General features: G+C 47.8%; 1 protein-coding gene across 1 annotated transcript; it reads right to left on the bottom strand.

Moving 5' to 3' along the window:
* Positions 1-10,961: 10,961 nt before the first annotated feature.
* LOC135583465 (uncharacterized) lies at positions 10,962-17,755 on the bottom strand. The gene is made up of 10 exons (XM_065156540.1): positions 17,665-17,755; positions 17,341-17,583; positions 16,846-17,226; positions 16,416-16,678; positions 15,920-15,966; positions 14,810-14,909; positions 14,655-14,743; positions 13,996-14,063; positions 13,845-13,924; positions 10,962-13,672 (listed from the first exon to the last, which is right to left on the bottom strand). The coding sequence occupies exon 10, from the start codon at positions 12,939-12,941 to the stop codon at positions 11,304-11,306; it is 1,638 nt and encodes a 545-aa protein (XP_065012612.1). The 5' UTR covers positions 12,942-13,672; positions 13,845-13,924; positions 13,996-14,063; positions 14,655-14,743; positions 14,810-14,909; positions 15,920-15,966; positions 16,416-16,678; positions 16,846-17,226; positions 17,341-17,583; positions 17,665-17,755; the 3' UTR covers positions 10,962-11,303.
* Positions 17,756-17,781: the final 26 nt, after the last annotated feature.

The following is a 17,781-nucleotide window of genomic DNA, read 5'->3' on the forward strand; positions in this document are numbered from 1 at the left end:
AATCAAATCATATTTAAAGAGATCATATAATTTTATAGATATTGGTATCATTTATAGATATCGGTATCCTTTATGTTGTTGGATGCAGTTATTGGTTGCTTTGATACGTTTAACTCATCAAATCAAATCATATTTAAAGAGATCATATAAATCATGAATATCAAAGAAATTTCATTTATGATATTACAAAAAATCATAATTCTTTATATTACTATTGATTATAATTAGCACAAATATGTTAGCATGTATCTTCCAATAGTCATTCTATGGGTTGTACTTTTTATTATCAATTTTGATATAAGTATATAATTATGTAATATAAAACATATGAGTAAATAGTCATTTTGGTGTTCTCATAAGTGTTTTTATATTTATTTAGATCTTTTATGGTACCGTTGCTCCGAAGACTCTCACGATCTCTCTGTTTTTATATTTCTTTAGATCTTTGGTAGTATTGTACTTCCAAATACTCTCGTGACCTTTTTTTTTTCCTCCTCTGTTTCTTTCTTTTATTTTTTTTGTTTTATCTTTTCCATGACAGGAGAGGATTCACAAAAACATTTTGTTGCTTTAATCCCTTCTAATAGCGACACCATCTCTCATTGAATTAATGATCCCCCTTGGAGATGCATGATTAAAATTAGTAAACTTTATGATAAGAGATCTTCAAACTATATTATTAAACTCAAAGGCCTTATCTTACTATCTTCATGATATTGAAGTTATTGCTGATGAACTTGCTCTCCTTGTTGCTCCGATCAATAAAGAAGACTTTGTTTTGTTTTCTACCCTTGAAGCGGTTGGAAATAGAATGTAAAAAATCTTGTGATTCTTAATCGTGATAGTCCAATCTTTTTGGAGAGTCCTATGATAAGATCATTACTGATAGTGATCCTTTACATCGTGGCAGAGGGAGTCAGCATAGTTTGGTTCAGCCCCGAGTGCACAAGAACGTCCATGTCGACGCTCGGGCCGTGGGGATCGTCGTCCGGTGAGGTCGGGCTTGGGCTCTGGCTTCAGAGTCTGGAAACTCCCCTTGGCTGGCCGCCCATCTCTTTATCTCCGATCCCTCTACACAGGTCGGGTGGGGAAGGGGGTTCCTGACTTCGACCCCTTCGAAGATCTTGTTAGCATTGGGTGGAAAATGAGCCGAAGACCATTGTTACCGGCCCCACGAGGGGATTTGATCCTTTCGTCTGGGACCAGTCGTACCTGTCATATTTATGATTATCAGAGTTGTACTCGGTCGGTGCCGTCCTAACTCTTGCGGACTGGCGTAGTCCTTGGTCGGCGTCGATCCAGTCTTCGTGCTGACCCGGTCTTTACGGGATGATGTTGTACTTGGTCGGTGTTGACCTGGTCTTTGCAGGATGGTGCCGTACTCGGTTGGCGTCGTTTGACCTTTACAGGATGGCGTTGACCGGGGGGTGGGGGGTATGCTCCGACGTGTTGCCCTTGATGCTAATGTGATCGTGGATACTGGCGGGTTACCAAAATATACCACAAAATTTTTGAAAAAGATAAAAGTGATGATTATATATTCTGTTAGGATCAAGAGCACTAAGAGGGGGGGTGGGGGGTGAATTAGTGCAGCGAAAAACTTTCGACGATTTAAAATGATGTTCGTACGATAAAAATGATTTCGGTAAGAAAGCCGATTCAGAAATCACTTTAACTTAGATTAGGCGAAGTGCAGTTAAAGTAAAGCTATGGAGGCAATTTGTAATTAAGATAGAGAACAAAAAGTAAATGCAAACCGAGATTTAGAGTGGTTCGGTCAATCTTGACCTATATCCACTTTTGGCTTCCTCCTCTGATGAGGTCACCAACGTCCACTAGAGGCCTTCCTTCAATATGCGAAGGTCAACCACCCTTTTACAGTTTCACTCCTTTTGACGAGCTTAGGAGACAACCCTTACAAACTTTTCTCTCCTCTCTTGAAAGATCAAAACTTGGAAGAAAAGAGGAAGGAGAACTTCTAGCCTTTACAATACTTTTGAGCTCTAAAAATCATAGAGTAAGATTGGATTTTCGGTGCCTTTGGTTGCCCTTTCATACATGAAATGGTGGGGTTTATATAGGCCCCAAACTGGTTTGAATTTGGAGCTCAAAAGTGTCTTTTCTCGGATTTCCGGGGCCTTGGCGGTACTACCGCCTGACTGGGGCGGTACAACCGCCTAACAGAGCTTAGAAACCGAGCTCTAGCGGTGCCACCGCCTAACTGGGGCAGTTGCACTGCCCAGTCTCGCTCGAAGACTGAGCCCAAGCGGTGCCACCGCCTGACTGGGGCGGTTGCACTACCTAGTCTCGCTCGAAGACTAACCCCACAGCTTTCCTGGGAGACCATCTCCTGGGCGGTGCCACCGCCTAGTAGGAATTCTGATCCGAATGGGTTGATCCATTCGACCCAATTTGGGTCTATCAAGGACCCAATTACCCCCAGATTAAGTTAATGGGATCACCTCCCATTCCTAACTTAATCTATATGGTAACTATGATATTTCTTAAGACATTTATTGTAACTTGCTCCGGTGCGTCAATCGCTTCTTCCAGCGAGCTTCCGGTGAACTTCCGGCGAACATCCGACGATGCTTCGGCGGACTTCCGATAAACTCTTGGACTTGTGACGATCCACTTGGCGAGTTCCGATGAGCTTCTTTGGCAAGCTCTTGGACTTCTCGGATTTGTTCCCACAGAACCTCCGACGACCTGTCACGACCTTAGCTGGAATTGCCTAAGGCGTGCGGCACCCTTGCGGCCAAAGACGCGAACTTAGCTTGCGTTGCCTAAGTCGCGAGTCACTCGTGCGGCCAAGACGCGAAACTTAGCTTGCCTTGCCTAAGTCGCGCTTCGCCCTTGCGATCTTGCTCCGCAAGGATCAGCCCACTTTGTAACCTCTCGCAGGTCCCGAAGGACCTGTAAAAGAGAAAGAGAGTTAGATCGAAAGAACGAGCAACGGACACGTCCCGAAGTCTCGCGGAAAGGAAAGCTTTACAAGCAATTCGTCGAACACCTTGTGTGCACAAGAGAAAAGAGGGAGAGGGGGAAAAGCAAGGCTTTCAAGGATGAACGAACAGCTGCAAGCCCACAAACAGCCGCTCACCTGGTCCCGGACGCAACACCAAGTTCCCGTAAAGATCACGTACGAACTTGCGAAAGAGTGTTCAACGCCCGGTATATAACCGAAGCCCCATCCAGCCATGTGCCACCCGGGGGGTTCCTGGGTGCTGAGATGGCTGACATTTTGGTGAGCGGAGGCAGCACTCCGCTCACCTCCCGCGGCACGCGAAAACGGAGCCGTTTTGGGCTGTTTTGGGGCTGTTTTGCTCGGTTCGGTGAGCGATCGCTTTGCAACGCTGCAGCTTGTTCGAACTTACATATTTACAAGCAAAATGACCCAAAACCATAAGAAAACAGGCTGCCAAGCAGCTGTACATGCGGGTGTGAGCGACGAACGGTTCGTTGAACGGAGTTGTTGCGGGTGCGCGACGACCGTTCGTGACATTCTCCCCCACTTAAACTGTCGACGCCCTCGTCGACGCTTGTTGGTAGTTGTTGATGAGTTCTTCTTCATGTCGCAGGGCGTCTTCAGGCTCCCAACTGGCTTCAGTTCGGGGAAGCTTTCGCCACTTCACCAAGTACTCTGTTTGCTCCGCTCCGTTGGGTAGCTTTATCTTGCGATCCGCCAGAATGGTTTCCACTCGCTTCTCGTAGGAGGCTGTGATGGGAGGTAGCCGAGTTGGAACACTTCGAGAAGCATCTTGCGGATCTGAATGGTAGGCCTTCAGGTTGCTGGCGTGAAGAACGTTGTGAATTTTGAACCACGCCGGCAGCTGCAACTTGTAAGAAACATTGCCTACCCTGCTGATAATTGGGAAGGGCCCTTCATACTTACGCACCAATCCTTTGTGGACTCTTTTCCTGAAGAATTGGAGTGATGCTGGTTGGAGCTTTACCAACACCAAATCGCCAACTTTGAACTCTTGCGGTCGCCTTCCCAAGTCGGCCCACTTCTTCATCCTCTTTGCCGCCTTCTCCAAGTAAGCCCGCGCAATATCTGCATTCCGATGCCACTCCTTTGCGAAATGATAGGCTGAAGGACTACTTCCAGTATACCCAATTGCCATGGTGTGCGGAGTCGACGGTTGTTGTCCTGTGATAATTTCGAAGGGGCTCTTGTTGGACGCAGAGCTCCGCTGCAAGTTGTAGGAGAATTGGGCAATGTCCAACAGCTTCACCCAATCTCGTTGATTGGCACTCACGTAGTGCCGGAGATACTGCTCCAAGAGCGAATTTATTCTTTCAGTCTGACCATCCGTCTGGGGGTGGAGGCTTGTAGAGAAGTATAACTTTGATCCCAACAATTTGAATAGCTCGGTCCAGAACCGTCCCAGAAACCGAGCGTCTCGATCACTAATGATATTGTGTGGGACTCCCCAATACTTCACTACACCCTTCATCATCAGTCTGGCCGCCTCTTCAGCTGAACAGTGTAGGGGAGCAGCAATGAAAGTTGCATACTTTGAAAACCGATCGACCACCACAAGTATCGATCCAAGTCCCCCTACAGGTGGCAAGCTTGATATGAAGTCTAAGGAAATGCTCTCCCATGGCCTTTCTGGTACGGGCAACGGCTCCAAAAGTCCCACCGGCTTCCGCTGCTCCACCTTGTCTTGTTGGCAAGTAAGGCATGTTCGAACGTACTCCTCCACATCAATCCCCATCTTTGGCCAGTAGAAGGCCCTCTCCACGAGAGCCAATGTTCTGTGAATGCCGGGATGTCCAGCCCAAAGGGAATCGTGACACTCTTTTAAGAGTTCACGTCTTAAATTGTCCACTCGGGGAATATAAACCCTATTCCCTTTTGTGTAAACAAGTCCCTCCTGGACCCAAAATCGTCGTGCCTTGCCTTCTTTGATGAGCTGCATCAGGATAACTGCCTGGGGATCACTATACAGTCCATCTCTGATTCGGGAAAGGAAGTTGGAGTGTAACTGACTTGTTTGGCCTCTGCCCAGCAGTTGTGCAGCATTCACGCACTCCACCTTCCGACTCAGCGCATCGGCCACGACATTCGCCTTCCCGGGCTTATATTCCATTGCCATATCAAATTCAGCCAGGAAGTCCTGCCACCGTGCTTGCTTTGGGGAGAGCTTCTTCTGAGTTTGGAAATAACTCAGGGCGATGTTGTCTGTCCTCAGCACAAATCGCGACCCAAGGAGGTAGTGTCGCCAAACTCGTAGGCAGTGGATCACCGCTGTCATCTCCTTCTCATGCACTGGATACCGCCTCTCGGTCTCGTTGAGTTTGCGGCTCTCGTAGGCCACCGGATGACCTTCTTGCATGAGTACTCCACCAATAGCAAAGTCCGAAGCATCTGTATGGACTTCAAAGGGCTCTCCGTAGTTTGGCAATTTGAGCACAGGTTCTTCCAGAACAGCAGCCTTCAGATCTTGGAATGCTATCTCACATCTGTCAGACCACTTCCAAGGCTGCTCCTTCTTCAGCAACTCCGTCAGTGGGGTTGCCCGCTTCGAATATCCCGCGATGAAGCGTCGATAGTAGTTGACGAAACCAAGGAAGGATCTCAACTCTGGCACCTTCTTTGGAGTTCGCCATTCCGCAACTGCTTGCACCTTCGACTTATCCATCCGAATGGAGCCATCACCGATTCGATGCCCCAAGAATAGGATCTCAGTCTGAGCAAAGTAGCATTTCTCCCTTTTTACGAACAACGTGTTCTCCCTGAGAACCTTGAAAATCGTCCGAAGGTGCTTGACGTGTTCCTCGAGCGTTTGGCTGTAGACGACGATATCGTCCAAGTAGACGACCACGAACTTATCCAAATACTCCTTGAATAGCTGGTTCATGAGAGTACAGAATGTGGCCGGAGCGTTGGTTAAGCCGAAAGGCATCACCAAGAACTCAAACGCTCCATATCTGGTCACACAAGTAGTCTTTGCTTCGTCGCCTTCAGCAATGCGCACCTGCCAATACCCCGACCGGAGGTCGAGTTTTGAGAAATACTTCGCCTTGCCCAGTTGATCGAACAAGTCCGCGATGAGCGGGATGGGATACTTGTTCTTCACTGTTACTTTGTTGAGGGCTCGATAGTCGACGCATAATCGGAGACTCCCATCTTGTTTCTTCTGAAAGAGAACTGGAGCTCCGAAAGGTGCTTTTGAGCTGCGGATGAGACCACCGCTTAGCAGTTCACCTAACTGCTTTCTGAGTTCTGCCAACTCTGGCGGGGCCATGCGATAGGGTGGTCTCGCTGGAGGCTTCACTCCTGGCTCCAGCTCAATACTGTGATCCACGCCTCTGCGTGGCGGAAGAGTCTTCGGCAACTCAGGTGGCATAACGTCTTTGAACTCCTTCAGGACGTTGGCCACCACAGCAGGTTCTTGAATGGCTTCTTCATTGAGTGGCTCTAGCTTCATAGCAGCCACGAATGTTAGTTCGCCCTTTCGCACCCCTTTCTTCAATTGTAATGCCGAAATATGTTGGGGCTCCTTGGTTCCTCTCCGAGAGACGGGCACCACACAGGGGTCATCGCCTCCCATCATACATAGGGAATTCAAGAATGGCATCGGCACCAACTTTGCCGCGTGCATAAACTCCATTCCAAGAATCACTTGGAAGTCGTCTAGTGGCACGGCCATCATGTTGGTGGTTCCGCTCCAAGTCCCGATTCTGATGGGAACTCCCTTCGCCAATCCGGAGATTCGCCTGGCCTCCGAGTTCACTGCTTTCATTCGGCTTGGGCTCTTCTCCAATGTCAACCCAAGTCGCTGTGCTTCACGATCGGCTATGAAGTTGTGGGTAGCGCCCGTGTCCACCATTGCACGGGTCGTTTGGCCATTCAGCTTGATGTCCACATACATCAGTTCACTACTTCCTGCTTTTTGTGCCTTCGTCTTCATGTTCTCCCCCACTTGACCCCACATAGCGTTCAACAAACGCATTGCTCCCATTCGGGGTCCTTGCGACTCTTCATCGTCGCTGCTGGATTCAGAACTGCTTGAGCTAAGGGCAACAGCTTTGCCCTTGTCCGATCGGGGAGGGTGGATGGAAGCTGTCAAAGCGTTGAGTGCCTGCTTCTGTGGGCACTCCCTTACCATGTGCGGTCCTCCGCACAAGAAGCATCCTCCAGGTTTTGAGGCCTTGCCTTTCGGGTTCGGCCCTTTATGGGAGCTCTTCTTCTTTTGTTCACCCCCGAGCTCCTTCCCTCGAGAATGTTTTTGAGGGCGATTGTTTGAAGATTGTTTCCTTCTCGCTGGGTCTTCAGAGGAAACGAAGTCGGTGAGCCTTTCTGCAGCTGCAATTGCCCCGACCACGTCGGTAACATTCCTTCGATTCAGCTCCTGCTGAGCCCATGGTTTCAAACCATCAAGGAAGCTGAACAACTTGTCCTTCTCGGACATGTCCTGTATGTCCAGCATCAGTGCAGAAAACTGCTTTACATAGTCTCGGATGGTGGTACTTTGGCAGAGTTGTCTCAACTTCCTTCTTGCGACGAACTCTGTGTTCTCCGGTAGGAACTGAGTTCTCAACTCCCGCTTCAAGTCTTCCCATGTGTCGACTCGACACCGACCTTGTTGGATCTCCTCCCAACGAGTTCGCCACCAAAGTTTCGCATCTCCATTCAGATACATTGTTGCTATAGAAACTTTGGTATCTTCAGAATCGGGCCTCGTAGCTCGGAAGTATTGTTCCATGTCGAACAGAAAGTTCTCGAGCTCCTTGGCATCTCTGGCCCCTCCGTATCCATGGGGCTCAGGTGCCCTTAAGTTTTGTGGCGGTGCAACGCGGGTGTTGCCTCCTCCCGCATTTAGCGTTCTTGTGAGCATAGCCACCTTTGCCGTGAGTTCCGCCACAACGTCTTGTAAGTGCAGCACGGAGTCCTTGGTGTCATCGGACAGTCGGTCGACTAGGGCCTCGACCTTGTCGATCCTGGACTCCGCTTCCTCTTGCGAGCTCTCTACCCCAACAAGTCTTTGTTGGCCATGGTAGAGTTCCTCCATGCTCGCTTCCAGAACATCCAGGCGGGTTTCCGCCGTCGTGAGTCTCTCCTTATGACTCTTTTTCCCAGTTAGCGCACCAGATTGCGCTTCCTCCGCTCGCGGAGAGTTACCAACTTCTCGCTCATCCTGTTCGCTGCCGCGATCCTCGTGAGCGGCTCCAACAGCATGAGAGCGAGTGTGCACATGCAGCCCACCTGCGGCTGCTTGGGGCAAGGGTCCGGCCTGCCCCGTCTTGCTTGATTCGCCACGATGCTTTGCCATGGCGAAGTTGCGAAGTTCGTTCGCTGTTCGATCGAAGAGCTTGCCCGCTCTGATACCACAATGTCACGACCTTAGCTGGAATTGCCTAAGGCGTGCGGCACCCTTGCGGCCAAAGACGCGAACTTAGCTTGCGTTGCCTAAGTCGCGAGTCACTCGTGCGGCCAAGACGCGAAACTTAGCTTGCCTTGCCTAAGTCGCGCTTCGCCCTTGCGATCTTGCTCCGCAAGGATCAGCCCACTTTGTAACCTCTCGCAGGTCCCGAAGGACCTGTAAAAGAGAAAGAGAGTTAGATCGAAAGAACGAGCAACGGACACGTCCCGAAGTCTCGCGGAAAGGAAAGCTTTACAAGCAATTCGTCGAACACCTTGTGTGCACAAGAGAAAAGAGGGAGAGGGGGAAAAGCAAGGCTTTCAAGGATGAACGAACAGCTGCAAGCCCACAAACAGCCGCTCACCTGGTCCCGGACGCAACACCAAGTTCCCGTAAAGATCACGTACGAACTTGCGAAAGAGTGTTCAACGCCCGGTATATAACCGAAGCCCCATCCAGCCATGTGCCACCCGGGGGGTTCCTGGGTGCTGAGATGGCTGACATTTTGGTGAGCGGAGGCAGCACTCCGCTCACCTCCCGCGGCACGCGAAAACGGAGCCGTTTTGGGCTGTTTTGGGGCTGTTTTGCTCGGTTCGGTGAGCGATCGCTTTGCAACGCTGCAGCTTGTTCGAACTTACATATTTACAAGCAAAATGACCCAAAACCATAAGAAAACAGGCTGCCAAGCAGCTGTACATGCGGGTGTGAGCGACGAACGGTTCGTTGAACGGAGTTGTTGCGGGTGCGCGACGACCGTTCGTGACAGACCGTCAAGACTTCTGTCGAACTCTCGAACCCCCAACGTGATCATAGTCTTGACTCCGACGCAACTCCTACTACATGTCTTACTTCCATCGTAGTTAATCCTGCACATGTAAAAGAAAACTTCGATCGAGACAATTAATCCTAAGCAATTAACTAAGTTGTCCGGTATGTCATTGGTCCCTTGACGCTTCGTCCGATTCTTCAACGCATCGTCGTCTTCTATGGCCTATTGCCCAATTGGCTAGTTGACTCGGCAACTCTGATATCCTTGGCACAATACCCGCTCTTCTTGGCCCGATGCCCGAGTCCACGGCTCGAAGCCTTCTGTCGATACATCGATCGATCCACTGGCCCGACGTCCAATCTTCTGACATATTCCTCCGGCACAACATGATTTTTCCTACTTTAATTGTCTCATCTTGATTGAATCATCCTACGTCACTCAAATATAGATTAAAACATAAACACATATCAAGTGGTTTCATCATCAAAATACGAGATTCAACATATTCAATGTTAATATCACATGATTTTTTTATTAATGTAAAAATGATAAAAAAAAATCAACATCGCAAACATTAAAAAAAGATCCTCTCTTGATCCGTCTCTATCACCCTGAGGATAATCGACGTCGCAAAGGCAAAAAAAAAATTCTTGATGCATCTCAAGTACCATGGACAAAAACAATGGATATATTATTTATAAATATTTGAAGTTATACTCTCATCTATATCTTAATACTAATATTAATCATCGGCAACGTACCATCTTATCTTATGGAGTATGCTAGATAAAATAAAATCATATCCCAAGAGATCACATAAGCTATGAATATTTGAGAAAAATCATTCCTGATAAGGATTATTTGCATATTAATTGATGATTTTTCACATTTATTCTTGATTATAACCGGCCCGTATATCATAATCCATCAATCATTTCAGTAATTTTTATCTTTTTCCTATATATAAATATATAATCATGAAAAACAAAATAGTAAATAATAATCTGCGTTCTCCACATTTTAATCGGTAAAGATACATGAATTTGGTGTCCCGCCCAAGAAAGAGACCCAAGTCGTGGTGATTTAATATAGATCCTACATGTGAATGCACAATTGATTGAATCTGCTTATAAAGGGTTAATCTATTCACACACTTACGATATTGGGCGAGCGTCCAATAAACACAAAGGCACCATATTGACTGTCAGAATAAGCAGCACCAATAAAATAAAATAAAATAAATACTAGCAAGCTGGAACAATGACACAATCGACGCAAAATAAATTCCCCCATGACGCCTTTTCCTCGTTTACGAGGAGGCCTTATAGGAACACAAGAGAAAAAAACATTTATCTCTAATTTAATTAAAGCTCAACACATGACATCTTAGTTACTTGAAAAGGACTAACAAAACTAATATACTTTAGTCACAAAGGGAGATGATAATTTGTCCGTAGAAAAGATCACGTCCATAACTCTCACTCCCGACATCAATCATTGTGCAAGAGAAACACTTCCGGACTATTCTACCTCGAAAGCTTTAAGACCTTAATCATAACCAAAATTCCTTTTACAAACATAAATAATATACGAATCAAGCCGAATTCAAGTCAACCACCGACATCCACATATGATGATGCAATGTTGATGACCTAACATACATAATTTCTTTATATGAGGCATTATTATATACAGTCAAAAAAAGTGTGAATGGATATATATATATATGACGATTACTGAAAAATATAAATTTTTTTATAATAATGGTACTTCGGAAACAAAATTTAAACGAAAAAGCTCTCACTCGTTCTCTCTGGTACTATCTTTAATTTTTTTTATCAATAACATTACATCTAATTCTAATTTATATTCTTTACACTATTATATTCCACGAATTTTCGACTCTTTTGTTTCTGAATTTCACAGAATTTCGTAAACGAAAATGTATCAGTTCTTCGTTACAGTAAAACGCCAAACTTAAGTGAAGGAAAAATTACAAAGATACCATAAAAGAACTCATTCCGGGTTTTCGCGTCTACTTGTGGTCATAACACCATCATGCTATTGCAAAGGCAGGAATGTGCACGTTAATTGCCCGCTGCAGTGCATTGAAGCCTCCTCCGTCTTAATCTTTCCTGGGGCGACAAAGAAGACAAGCTTTAGACCGTAGTAGCAGAGCTAGGATTGGCATTGGTGTTCTGAAGCATTAGCTGCTGCTCGGCGGAGGAGGAGACGCCACCGCCACCGCCACCGCCGCCGCTGCCTCCCTGTATGAGCTCGAGCTCTCTTTGTCGGAGTAGCAGCGCCATGCGGTCGTTCTCAAGGCGGAGGCGTTCGTTCTCCAGCTTCATGCGCTCCATCTCGCGTCCCTTGTTAGTGCTGAAGCGGAGCCATTTGAAGCGCTGGCGCTCCAGTTGGAAGGCCCGGCACTGGTACGCCACCCGCTGCTCCTCCAGCTCCGCTGCCTTCCTCTTCAGCCACTGCCGTTGCTGCTGCTCACCCCCGCCGGACATGGCCACCATCTCGGACCGCAACTGCTGCACGGAGCTGGATGGCGACGACAGCGTCAGTGAGAGCGGAGGGGAGGCTGACGTCTGAGACGCCGTCTTCCTGTGCTTCTTGTTGTCCTCGTCCTCCCCCACCTCGTCGTGCTTGTGTTGGTGGTGGTGCCCGTAGCGCTTATGGTTGTGTCCTTCCATGTCGTCGTCATCATCATCATCCTCGTCATCGTAGTCGTCATCGTCCTCGCTGTCCACATCATCGTCATCGTCCATATCTTCCGCCATTCCCTCCTCGTCGGCGACGATGGCGGCCCTGCTACCTCCTGCAACCTTCCTCGTGGACAGTGCCGTGTCAGCTCGGCCAGGCGGGTGGTGGAAGCAGTGCTGCTGCTGATCTGAGGAATGGGGCGGCGGCATCTGCGGAGGGGGAGGGGCGGCGCAGGCGGAGTAAGCTCCAGCGTTGTGGTAGGCGCACATCTCGCGGAAGAAGAGGTGCTTGGAGTTGAGGAGCTTGCGGGCTTCCTCCTTAGCCTTGGGGGAGAGGTCCATGGTCTCGAGGAGAGCCTGGTTCTCCACCACCCGGCAGGCCGTTCCCTTGCCAAGGAGGTCGTTCACCCGCTTGTATCGCTTGTTCAGGTCGTTGAACTTGTCCTCGCACTGCTGCGGCGACACGAAGAACCCCTTGTCCATCATTGCCCGCGACACCGACTTCCACTTCCCCTTCTTCTGCAGCAGCGCCGACGCCGATGCCGATGCCGATGCCGATGCCGCCGCCGCCGCGGACGACGACTTCTTGCCCTTTGCAACCGAGCCCTGGGGTTGCTGCTGCTCCCCCTCCGCCCCACCGCCGTCGTCCCCCACGCGGTAGACCACCTGGATGAGGAGCCGGACCATGCCGTCGGTCCACTTCATCCGCTGCCACGGAGAGGCCGACGGCGACGGCTGCGACATCCCTCCCCGCCGCACCTGGTCATCGACCTCGTCCCCGTATCTGGGCTCCTCCTCGGAACTCATGGCCGGCTGCTGTTTATCCCTGACGTGGCCAAACGGGGGCACGTACTGGGCGTGCCTCACGGGGTGCTGCTCGGCCTGGCGGTCGCCGTCACTGGCTGTCGGAGCCTGGAACGGCAGCATGTGGTGCGTCTGCTGGAGCTGGTGATGAAGCAGCGGCTGCTGTTGCTGCTGCATCTGTTGGTGAGGGTGGAGAGACATATCCAGGCCTAGCAATCCTCCAGAGCCCATGCTGGTGGGCAGCATTCCCCCGGGCACGCCATTCCCTCCATCCATCTTCATCATTCACTTCCTACAACTATCAATTACGACACTAATGCTCTCGCTGCTCTTCCCTTCGCTGCCCTACCTTTTCATGGGGCGGCCGCCGAGCCGGTAAAGCGCGCGAGACAACGAAACCCCGAGGGTCGCAAAGTCTCCGAAGCACCCAGGAGCGTGAAGACCATATAGCTCAGTTCTCTGAAAGGTGCGTCTAATGCTGCGTCACGACTTCTACTCCTACGTCGCAGCTCTTCGTTGGCGGACCGCAGAAATCACATAAAAGAAATGTCAGAAAACGAAAGGGAAACGGAGGATACCATGAGCAGAGCGCCGCTCGCTTCGATGGGCATCGCTCCCATGTCCTTCTCCGGGGCGTGGAGCTGTGAGTGCCGCCGGTTTTTGAGGTGGTAAAGTACGTACGTGGTTTTCGGAATCGGAGGGACGGGGAGGGATCACAACCTCGCATTCCATCGGTTTCAGTCGCATGTTTTCCAACTTCCTGTGGGTGAAGTTGGTGGACTCGGCTGCGTCTACCTCCGACAGCGAACAGACGGCCGTCATGTCCAATTGGCTCGAAGAAGTGAATGGCATCGCCCGTGCGAGGTCCAATGACATCCGATTTCGGTGGTCCGTGGCGGAGAGCATGCAGCCAAAGTCGTCTCGCAATAAGAAAGGTGGGGTCCAAGCGGCAATGCGTAACTCCTGTTACCCGAAACCGCCGCGGAAAAATGCCCATGGTTTTCCCTGCCAGCGGACTGTTTCGAAATCCACAGGTTTCTCAAGGCAGGGTTTTTTATTGGATCGATGGGATCGATCATGTAACCCTAGGAAAAGCCAAACACCGTATGCATGTATGTATATCCACACACGTCCTGGTGTTGAGATACTGACAGTGTAAACAGAACTAGAGTTTGGTTTGTGGCTTACTTGTCTCGGTGGAGCCGCCTGGTATCGTGCTGAGGCGAGAGAGACAACCATTCATTCCACTGAGGATTATTCCAGTCGATCTGGATGCATTGTAGGAGTGCATGAGAGTATGCCAACATGGTGTGTTCATCCTAACCAAGTGTCGTATTACCTTGTGGTCATAATGTCGATGCAGATACATGTAGGGCCACGAAGGTTGACTTCCAAATTCGGTTGCACCTAAAAGCAATTGAAATCAAGAGTGTCACTTCTCTAATGAGACATAAACGTTATGTGATAGGAAGGGTATTGTTGCAAAGTAGACTGCTTGAGTATCCAAAAAATAAGGTGAAGCATATGCACATTTGCAGGTAAAGTATTTGACCAGTATCAGCTATCCTTATCCTCATCATTTAGGGGGAAGAAAAAGACAAAAGAAGCTGAACAAATGCGTAAGCTACAATTCTTTATTCTCACATATCTAGTAAAGAAATGGCAACAACTCACAAATCAAGTAAATCCGTCGGCCTCTCCTGTTGTAGCCAGAAGAGCTCACAACATCCAACAATTAGCAAATAGGTAAAATTAAACTAGTAGTTGTGTATGTAGTAGTATGTTCTTAAAAGGCTAACAGCAAGACAAGCATAGTTAAAAAACGCAAGCCTTTAGCAAACTTGGGCATGACCATCATATTTAGTGACTTCGAAAGGAAACAGCTAAAGTTATGCATATACTCAATGATTAAAAGGAGATATGGATCGGAAACAGCTAAAGTTATGCATAGACTCAATATTTAGACACAATGTCTCCTAGGATCGAAGTTAGACGCACCTAAGTGGACGCGGTAGATTTTGCCATTGTCCACCTGGTAGGTAAGAGTCAACTCGAGCAAGTTCCACAGTGATATCTTGGATTCCAACCTACGTTTACATTTTACATATTCATATAGGACTCCTAAACTAAAATAAAGCGTGTTTGGAAAATACCAAGTTGTTTATTGAGAATAGTCATGCTGACAATCCGTTTGTCAGTGTCATCATTCCCTTCACCCTTCACGGTAGAATTCGCTGTCAATGCACGATGTTCCTGAGGGTGAAGTCAAATTCTTTTCATTTCCTTTGTTATAAAAAGTCAGGAAAAGACACCGAGAAACTAGAAAAGGACAACCGATCATTAAGAGAACAACGTCGATGGCATATTTAATATGGTTTCAGAGGTTCCTATACCAACATCCTCTTTAGGTACATACAGCTCTGACTTCAGTACCAACATGCATGGTAACTATTAGTGGAGATAGAATACAAGAAATATTAACCCAAAGTACTTGAAAGTCATGATTATCACAGAGCAAAAGAGGTTGAAGACTGGCCAGTGCAACACACAAAAAATATGCTACAAAAGAAAAGGAACAAGTCGAATGACAACATAGACACAACGTATGAAAATATAAAACGGATGCATTCTTTCAGGTAATCAGTGAACACTATTTTCTGATGCAATAGCATGCTATTTTGCCCGTAAACAACAACCAGTAGTTATGGCATCCGTAAACAAATAGGGATAAAGATCACCAAAATCTATTGAATACCAATGGGAGAGATATATTAACAAATTAACTTTAGATTGTAACAAATTAAGTAGGTAGTATGGCATATACAACTAGCTTTTGCATGCTGATGTCTTGAAAAGAGCAATGTAGATAGTGACCTTCAAAATTCAAACAGAAGGTAAAGGAATTAGCCACTAGCTGTGCAAAACCTGGGTAACAGGGCATCTTCAAGATTCACACAGAAGAAAACAATAAGAAGGAACAAGCAACTAGTGCCAGAACTGGTAGCTGGGCAATTAGAACCATGAAAGACAACCAACCATATGGTTAATAAATCCAATGGTGAAAATATATCTAATTCTAGGTTGAGCCATCAATGGGCCTACGCTATGCTACTGATAAAATTAAAGCCATCGTTTTCCCAAAATAGGCAATTCTCTAGGAATTGGACAAGAATGGTCATTATAGATTAGCAGAATTCATACTATAGAAGAAGAGTTAAATAGTTCTTTCAAATAGGTGCTGGAAACTAATGATCCCATCATACCTTCACTTTAGGTCCTTCGCTTTTAGGTGATCCACAGACTGCAATACCTGATGAAAGATGAGTAATCTTATCAGTTGGGCAGCAACACAAATCTTATCAACAAAAGTGTTATCATCCCCTTCCAACCAAAACGCATTTCTCATGTGAAGGCCAAAAGTCAACTACCCAAATTTGGCAAGCATTAAACAACCCCAATTGTATTGCAAGTGAGAGGAATGCTATGAAACCTTGTTGTTGCTCATCCCCTACTAAAATAAGCAAGAAAGGGTATCAAAGGACTCTCTATTGTGAAGGTTCATCAATCAAAGTGAGATTTCTTTAATGTTTACATTCTCGTAGGGATCCATTACTTTTAGCCGATCATTTATGGGATGACACTCTATTATCAACTGTTCTGCTATGATGATAAAACTAGAACATTCTGCATTCCGTATGTGATTCTATACCGTACATAATTATCAGCAGCATCCAACTGAAGGGGCATAAGGGCAGGTACCTGTCTACGGGTGATCCTTTGGAAGGACGCTCCTAATTATTGTTCCATAGACTTTACAAGTGGAGAAGTGAGTGAGCCGCTTATTGTTCTCTGAGCAACACCTAATCAGCAACAAAATTGAAAAAAAAGATATCAGCGGAAATTGGACAGTCAAACTGAGGAAGTGCAAGTGACTCTTAAATTTGGAAGCGTCGACGAAATTGCTGAGATGGCATCAAGCGGACGAGTGTCGTGATATGCCGGCGTGCAGATCGCATGATCGTCTGTGCAGCAAAAAGGAAAAGAACAAACCCGCAAAAGAGCATCAGATTCTTCTCTCGTTGTTTAAGGAGAAACACCAAGAACACACAGCGAGCATATATGCAGATCTTAAGAAAAAAATCAGGGCAAGAGGAGGCTAAGGTGGGGTGGTGGTGGATAGGAGACGAACCACATCGGACATCCTGATGAGGACCCCGAGCCTGGAGTTGTACTTGATGTTGAGGCGGTGGAAGTGGATTCGACCGACCCAGGGGTATCCGGAGCTGCTGCTCTGCCTGGCGGGCCGGCTCCAAGATGTGCTTGATCTCGTCGCTGTAGGCGTTCACCGCGAACTCGGTGAGGAGGGTCTCCCCCATCAGCTTCTCGCAGAGTTGGGATCCGATGAAGCCCTCCGCCCCGATCATGAAGATCACCATGGGCCGGATGGGATTCCGCTGCAGATCCACCCTCCTCCCTCATCATCGCGATTCCCCTTCCAGCGACTGTCACCTGACCCCATCATCCCTCGCATCGCGGAAGACGGAAAAAGAGAGAAATCCGGAACGAAGTGCTGCAAGCAAGATCAAGGTAGGAGCGCGATTACCTCCTCTGGCTGACTTCCTTTCGTCAGGGAAAGAGAGGGAAGCCGGGCGGGATTTCGAGCGTGAACCAGCTCGAAGCGTACCTGTCTATTTGAAACCAATTGCTGGTGGGTCCCCAAGACTGTTATCAAGGCGAATGAACGACCCCTGAAAAGCTCAAGGGCCGACGTCACCCCTGGCAGACCCTATATGCCTCAGAAGTTGCACATACCATAATTGGCCTCCATTGGAGGAGAAGATGTTGCGAGCGGGGCGAATGGCGATGGCGGAGATTAGAACGAACCGACAGGATAACCCCGATGTTTAGGTATCCAAAGCTCATGAACCTGTGTTGTAGAAGATATATGTCGAATAAGTTCTGTAATCTCGTTCCTGAGCAAGAAACAATGAATGCTGCAAAGCCCTACGAGATGATCATGGAAGGATGAATATTATTGAGCAATAAAATGCACATCTAAACTTCACAGCTTCGGTTCACTAACAGCAGGAACTATTTTTCCTGCATCCAAAATAAAGCTCTCGAT

This window comes from Musa acuminata, chromosome BXJ3-6, assembly GCF_036884655.1.
Source record: "Musa acuminata AAA Group cultivar baxijiao chromosome BXJ3-6, Cavendish_Baxijiao_AAA, whole genome shotgun sequence".
NCBI lineage: Eukaryota > Viridiplantae > Streptophyta > Magnoliopsida > Zingiberales > Musaceae > Musa > Musa acuminata.